Source organism: Quercus suber, unplaced genomic scaffold, assembly GCF_002906115.3.
Source record: "Quercus suber isolate HL8 unplaced genomic scaffold, Cork oak 2.0 scaffold_405, whole genome shotgun sequence".
Taxonomy (NCBI): Eukaryota; Viridiplantae; Streptophyta; class Magnoliopsida; order Fagales; family Fagaceae; genus Quercus; species Quercus suber.
This window is the reverse complement of record NW_027069856.1, coordinates 152,719-160,768: the sequence shown is the minus strand read 5'-3', so window position 1 is coordinate 160,768 and position 8,050 is coordinate 152,719. Positions and strand designations below refer to the sequence as shown.

Below are 8,050 nucleotides of genomic sequence, written 5' to 3'. Positions count from 1 at the left end.
CCGTTACGTCCGTAGATAAGATTTCATTGAACCTTCTTGCTCTTATACTTTTCGAAACTAACCAAAATATATATATATATATATATTAAAATCTCTATTCGTTTTGTCTCTTTGGCAGGATCCAGAACTGGACAACCTTTACCCAACTGACTTAATAAAGTTTATAGTTGCAGTAGTCTTATCTATACGCCCTTATACATGAGCTTAATTTCATCACTGTGACAACCATATAGACATGCCATGAGTTGCTGATAGTTTCAACTGCTACACAATTAACCGAGGTTGGTTCCACAACATTTCATATTTAAGTTTCTTTAAGCTGCGATTAGACTATTTTAATTTTAAAGTTAACCTTTATTAAGTGGGTCATCATCAGCTAGTGTTTCTAATTCTGGGACTCTGGTGTTTGTTATCATGAAATTTAAGGAACACAACTTGATAGATGGAGAATTCAGCGAGTGGGAAAATTCAGCGAGAAGCAAATTCTTCAATAAAAAATGAAAATATTGAAATTCAAGAGGAATCAAGAACTTCAAGTGGAAATGAAAATCAAAATAAACAGTTGGTAAATGACATTGAAACAAAGTTGAAAATGTTGGAGTTTATAGTACCGAATGAGTGCTGTATCTACAAGGTTCCATATCACCTTCGCAAATGGAATGAAGAAGCCTATACTCCTCATGTTATTTCAATTGGTCCCTATCACCACAACAAAGAAAAATTTCGAACCACGGAAAAGCATAAAGTAATATACTTCAAGCACTTCATGAAACGGACTGAGAGAAACTTGGACGATTTAGTAAGCACTATAAGGAAGATGGAAGATAGCATTCAATGTTGCTATGTAGAGACTGTTCAGCTTAAAAGTGATGATTTTGTGGAAATGATCATGTTTGATGCGATCTTTATTCTTGAGCTTTTCTTGAAAAGTAAGTTGGGAGGATGGCCAATAGACGATCCTATGATTGTGGAAAATTGGCTTTATGGTATGGTGATGCATGAGTTGTTATTACTTGAAAATCAAGTTCCATTCTTTGTTATTGAGGAACTATACCACCTAGCATTACCCTCTTTCTCAAACTCCCTTTCTTTAATTCAGCTTACTTTCGACTTGTTCAAGAACTTGAATATTCATGAAAAAGCCCCAAATGTGAAAATACAACACTTCACTGATCTGCTTAGATTCTTTGAACTGCCCAACGAAAACGAGCTACCAACCAGACCCCGTGAAGTGATTTTTCCCAAGTACTCTGCAACCCAGCTGCATGAGGCAGGAGTAAAATTCGAGGTGGTTTCAAGTAAATGCGTACTGGACCTAAATTTCAACAAAGGAGTGTTGAAAATTCCACTCTTAGATTTCCAGGATAGTATGGAAGCTCGTGTTCGAAACATTTTGGCGTTGGAGCAATGTGATCCAAGAAAACCCTTATACTTCACGGATTTCTTTTTAATATTGGATCGTCTTGTCAATACTACCACAGATGTGGATTTACTTAGTGAGAAGGGAATCGTGGTTAAGTCCCACGGCGACAACAATGTAGTGACATTTATTATTAACAATCTTAATAGAGGAATCTTCAGAGTTGATATGAACAAGAATTATTGCGATCTCTGTAAAGCTTTAAATGCATTCTATGAGCTACGCTGGCACAGATGGAAGGCTTTGTTAAGATATCAATATTTTAGCAGTCCTTGGAGATCGGCTTCTACCATCGCTGCTATCATTCTTCTGGTGCTCACTTTAATACAAACAATATTCTCTATTATCAAGTAGTATAAATTCAAAGTTTATCTATGTACTTTGGATGGTTATTTGATTGTTGATGTAGTGACATGATGGATATGTAATTTCCAAGTAAGCACTCTAAAAGAAGTCATTGAAGATTAAAAGTTGCTTGGAAATGTGATCTTGGTTAAGTAGTCTTTAGCTTGAAAATAAGCCTTGTAGTTTCTTATTATGTGTGTCTTGTTTATCTTTTGAGTTGTGTTTTCAAATGTTGGAAGTTATGGTCGTTATGTTGTTTGTATCTTAAGACTATATTTATAGTAGAAATTTGAGATTCCAAATAAAGCATCTTGTATTAATCTTATATTCAATGTTATCGTTAGATTGAGAATAGTTCCAAGTTTATGAATCTTTTTTCTCTTATTATGCCTTTTTACATGTCCTAACTCTTTATTCCTTCCTCTTCCACCTGTATCAATTGCTCCCAAAAAACAAAAAACAAAAAACAAAAAACAAAAACAAAAAACCAAACGAAATTTACTCTGACTGCTTTAGTGCAACAACCATCCTCCCAATCATTCTGAATATTTTATTGTCCATTTTTTTAGTTAAAATTACATGTTGTTTATCTAAAATTAGTTCTTAACTGTGGGAGGGGGGGACTACCATACTTCACACTAAATGGAATAGTTAAATACTTTAAGAGGTCAGAATACTTTCTTTTCTCAAAAATACTTTAAGAGGTCAGGATAGTTTATTAATTATTTGAATTAATCAAAACTCTGTTAAAATTCTAAAACTTATATGATTAGCTCAAGTTCAAAGAATAAAGTTAAATGAGAAATTTATTGAAAATACTACATTTCAAAAAACCATTGTACATTTTCAATTTTTTTCATAGTGACTGAATTTTAACAATTTTTTTTTTGAAAAATATAATAAACATTAACAAATTTTATAATAACACAATAACAAGAATCACATTAAGAAGCATAATCTAAAAATGTAAAGGAAGCCCTTTCTGATCTACAATCTATATCTAAACTAAAAGTTGAAACTTAATATTTATTATTGTTACACTCTTGTTGATCCACATTAGCGCAGCATTTGGTCCATTTGGTTCACTTCGTTCTAAAAGCTCACATTCACGTCGGTCTAAAAGCTCACTAGTATAAATACCAGAGCTAGTTTTTAGACACCCAATATTTAAATTACAACTAGATTGCTTTTAATCTACTCTAAACAATGCAGAATAAGAGTAATAAATACACAATCAACCAAGATTACTAACTAATGCATGGGCATACATAATTAACAATTAAGTAAAAAGCACAAGTAGTAAGGGAAGAGAGAAGCAAACACAAGATAATACCGTGATGTGTTATCAAAGAGGAAAACTGGAGAATCCGGCGGAAAAGCTCTCTGCGGCCTTACAAGCCAAATCAATCCACTAGTAAATTAGTTGGAGTACAAGGATAACAAATAGACTCTCCAAGCCTAGACTACCCTATGTACTTAGACCCTCCGAGTCTCAACTACCAACAAGTTTCACCGAGCCATGTCTTCACTACCTTTCCGGATCTTGCAATTATTACCAATTGCTTCCACCAAAGATTGGCATGAACCCAATGCTTCCCAAATGCTCCAAATCAACTCACAACATTCTAAATGAGTGTGGTTATTGTTTGGGCTAAGAACCTCTCAAACGATATGGAATTAAAAAGGGGAGAGAGTGAAGAAAACTAAGAGAAATGTGTAGAGGATTGTAGGTTTACAATCTCTAACTCTCCAATAGATTTCTAGAGTTTTCTCTTTGAAACTCTTTTTATAATTTCGTGAGTAATGTGGAATATTATAGTGTGGGTAAAGGAAAAGGAAAGGAGATAGGGGACCCCCTTGACGAATGCCTCTAATTGGGTGGATCAAACCTTTGGGCTTACCATTGATGAGGATGGAGTAAGTGATTGTTTTAACAGATATCATCATAAGTCTAATCCATTTGTCGCTAAACCCCAAATGTCTTAAAATTTGCTCAAGAAAAGACCATTCTACTCTATCAAATGCTTTGCTCATATCAAGTTTAGTGGCCATAAGGCCATCCTTCCTAGATTTGTGGTTCATCATGCAATGGAGTGTCTCAAATGCAACAAGGATTTCATCAGAGATTAAGCAGTTTTTGGTGAAAGCTCTTTAATGGTCATTTATCATTTTGGGCAGAATCCTTTTCAAACGATTGGCTAAAACCTTCGAATAGATTTTGTAGAGAACATTGCAAAGGCTGATGGGTTGGTATTGGGATATAAGTTTAGGATTTTTTACTTTTGGGATAAGGGTGATGAAGGTATGATTGAGGTCTTGTGGGAGGGTGGTTGAGTTGAGGTAGGAGAGGAAGGATTGGGTGACATCATTGCCAATGAGGGACCAGTATTTTTGATAGAAGAGTGTCATACCATCAGGACCTGGGGCTTTTAGTGGGGCCATTTGCTAGATTGCTACTGCAACTTCCTAAGCCATGATTTTTTCTGATAATTGGGCGTTCATATCTTTAGAGACAATATGGTGGATTAGGTCGAGTGATGATGCATCAAAGGCTGGAGAAGAGGTGGTGAACAAATCTTCGTAGAAACCAATGAGAGTGGCAGAGATATCCAAAGGCCGAGAGCACCACTGATTAGCTTGGTTTCGGATTTAGAGAATTTGATTTTTCCTCAAGTGTTGAGTAGCCCTGCTATGAAAGTATCTTGTGTTCTTGTCCTCGCTAACTAACCAATGAGATTTTTCTCTTTACTGCCATAATTGGTTTTCTTTGTCAACGAGAGAATAAATTTCGGATTTAAGGAGCAACACCCGAGAGTTGCAGCCTGAAAAGAGAGCCTCAAGCTCAGCTTGGAGAAAAAGGTCTTGTTTCTCCCTTAGTTCACGACAGACATTACCAAAACAGCATTTGGACTAGCTTGTGAGTGCTCTGCTGCAATTCAAGATCATGTGTATTGATTTAAGATTCGGGTTGAAAGTGGCATAGGAATTCCAGGTAGCTTCAACTGTTTTTGTATAACCACTGTCAAACAACTAGTTTCTTCAAAGAGGAAAGGTTTCTGAAGGGATTGAGTAGCTAGACCAAAAGTTATAATGAGTAGGGGAGAATGGTCAAAGGTATCGCTATGTAGGTGGTGTACATGAGTACCTGCAAATTCAAGAAACTAGTCATTAGTAGCAAAAGCTCGGTCTAATCTCTCCTAGACCGAGTGACCAAAGGAAAAGTGAATAGCCCAAGTGAAATTAGGACCAAAGAAGTGCAAGTCAACGAAGTCGCATTCGTCAGTAACATCACGGAGCAATTGCATTTGGGAATGATTTCTAATGCTTCCCCCAAGATTTTTTGAGGATTTTGTGATTTCATTAAAGTCCCCGACACACAACCAGGGAATAGTATAGCAATGGTGGAGTTGCCGAAGAAGGTCCCATGATTCAAACCTCAACTGAGTATCGGGTTCTCCATAAAACCCGGTGAACTGCCATTCATTACCAGAGTTTTAATTGATGATGTTGTCAATGTTGTTTTTTTAAAGAAGTCTCAACATAGACATGAATTGAGTCTTTCCAAAAGAGGACTAAGCCACCACCACTGTTAATTCTAGGAACGCAGAACATTTGGTCAAACAAAATTCTTACTTTTAAATTCTTTAGCCTTGCTTCACCTATTCATGTTTCGAAAATGAACACGACAAGAGAATCTTTTGCTTACACAAACTCTGCAAGCTCATTCTCTGTACATAGGTTCCCAAGCTCACGACAATTCTAAACTAAGAGACTCATTGTGCTTGGCGGGGCTGAGGGATAGCCATCGGCATGTCAATACTTGAATCTACATCCTCCCTAGAAACCAGTAATTTTTTACGTGGTAACTTAGGTTGATCAACATTCCACTACAAGAAAATGTATTTTAGTGACGAAAACATTCGTCACTAAAAGTCCAGTTTTTCGTCACTAAAAACCTTTAGTGACGAAATTGGACTTTTAGCGATGAAATTCGCTTTGTCGCTGTAGCCTTGTTGCTAAAAGTCTTGGCGACGAAAATTTTCATCACTAAAAGTCCGATTTGTTTAAAAAAAAAAAAAACTTTTAGCGACAAAACGTTTCATCGCTAAATGTTTCCTCGCTAAAAAAGTATTTAGTGACGAAAATATTTCTTCACTAAAACCATTTCAGTTTATTAAATCATATTTAGTGACGAACAATTTCGTCACTAAAACTATTTTCGGGTACATATAGTGACAAAATTTTTGTCATTAAAACCATTTCTTACAAAATTCCATTGCATTTAGTGACGAAATATTTCGTCACTAAAAGAATTTTCTGTTGCCATATTTGTGACGAAAAAATTTGTCACAAAAACTTATTTTCTGTTTTTATTATTTTCATGACATTGATATTAACCTGTAACCTGTCATTACATTATTAAAACCTCACATTTGATTAACACATTTATTTCAACAACACATTTATAAAAAAATTCAATCCATACATTCCACAAGTTAAAATTAAAACAAGTATCAAATTCAAACTCCTTCCATACAGTAATTGTTTGCAATACATACAATAACTTAAGATGTTTTATAACAATACAAAAATGTAGCATAATATAATTAGAACCTCCAAAGCCAAAAGATGTCCTCATATGTCTTCAATAATGCCAAAAGTAAATCCCCAAAGCCACCAATAAGAAATCTGCACAAATATAAAAACACTACTACATTAAAATCGTAAAGTAAGAACATTAACTATGTTATAAGAAACATTTCTAACAATTAGTTTCAAATGATACATAAAAAATGAAGTGTTTTAACTTAAAGATAAAGTAGTAACCAATAAGTGATCTAACTTAAAGATGAACCACCCCATAGGTAAAAGCGTCATCATAACCCTTGCTCCTCAAAAAATTAAGAATATTTTTTGGACCTCATCTTGCTTAGCTCGTGCCTCTTGCTCTTTAGCTCACTCCTCTTCATTCCTAACTCTTGCCTCTTTGAGCTCAATTATCTCATTTTTTAACCTATGAATATACTCCACTGAGGAACTAAATGAGGCAGTGATTACTAGAGAAGAGGAAGGTCTCATGCCAAGTCCTTTTACAATACCGGATTTCTTCTTAAAAACCAAGTTTGAGATCTCCTCTTGTGTAAGGGGAATTGCATTAGGATCTTGACAATAATCCTCTTGCACTTTGAGAATAGTTTCCTACCATTTGAAAGAAGAAAAAAAAAAAAAAAAAGCAATCACAACATTAATACTACATATGTAATAGCTTTACAAACATGATAAGGATGGAATAATAGGGATGGAATGATACACATACATATGTCACTTCATCCTCATGGTGTATCCACTTATTTGTATTTGGATTAAAATGAACATCTTTGTAGATTTTTGCCAATTCAGGAACTTGACTGCCATTATTATTTGTCTAATTAATTAAAATCCGAGTGTTAGTTATTTATAGTTAATTAATTACAACATGTAATATACTAAGGTTTAAGAAAATGAAAAAACACGCACCTCCTCATCAACCTTAACAGCAAGTGCCTTTGTCCCACATCTATGTTTGCCTGAAGTTTTGCTCCTATTTTCAGAGTTAATTCTTGATTTTTCCTAATAAAGAATATTCAAGATATTTATTAGATCATGAATAAAACAGTATACATTTACTTCATCTAAGTATTAATCTAATCATTTGACAACATAATATAGTAAATATTCGATAATAATAATATACTCATAAATAATTTACCAGCCAGTCCGTATTGGTCCATTTCCCTTCAATGAGTCCAGTCCACTGCTCAAGTGTGGCATTCTTTGCTAGGTGGCTTTTTGCATAGTCAGCACCATGAGATTGTACAAGCTTTTTATAAGTCTGATACAACTTGTTAGAGCTGCTACTCAATAATCTTCCACATTTTGTATTTATTGTTTTCGTTACCAAGTTGGAATCTCCTTCAAGCTCAAACTGATCCTGTAAAATGAAGTATATATGTATTATAAAAATATTATTATATGAATTTAATATACTTAGTGACAACAAAGACGAGTTAGACGTTATCAATATAAATTTACCACGATATTTTGAAGCACCACTCTCTAATAGCAATATCAACACTTTTCCAATTTTTTACGTTGTAACTAGACAGATTACTTCGCACTTGTATGCCAATTTCATTGACAAGCTTGCACGCATTCTTCCCAATAGGAGCATCATACTCTGCAGCTATATGTACTGGCAATTTACCACTTTTTTCAACAAGTGCCTGTACTGCTATACCACGTGTT

General features: G+C 34.6%; 1 protein-coding gene across 1 annotated transcript; it reads left to right on the top strand.

Annotated features, from left to right (window-relative positions):
- The first annotated feature begins 442 nt into the window (after nucleotides 1–442).
- Nucleotides 443–1,774, top strand: LOC112015958 (UPF0481 protein At3g47200). The gene has a single exon (XM_024048422.1). The coding sequence runs from the start codon at nucleotides 443–445 to the stop codon at nucleotides 1,772–1,774; it is 1,332 nt and encodes a 443-aa protein (XP_023904190.1).
- The last annotated feature ends 6,276 nt before the right edge of the window (nucleotides 1,775–8,050 follow it).

Excerpts from the sequence above, each read along its gene's own strand:
- LOC112015958 (XM_024048422.1), top strand. The coding sequence starts at position 443 with ATGGAGAATTCAGCGAGTGGGAAAATTCAGCGAGAAGCAAATTCTTCA.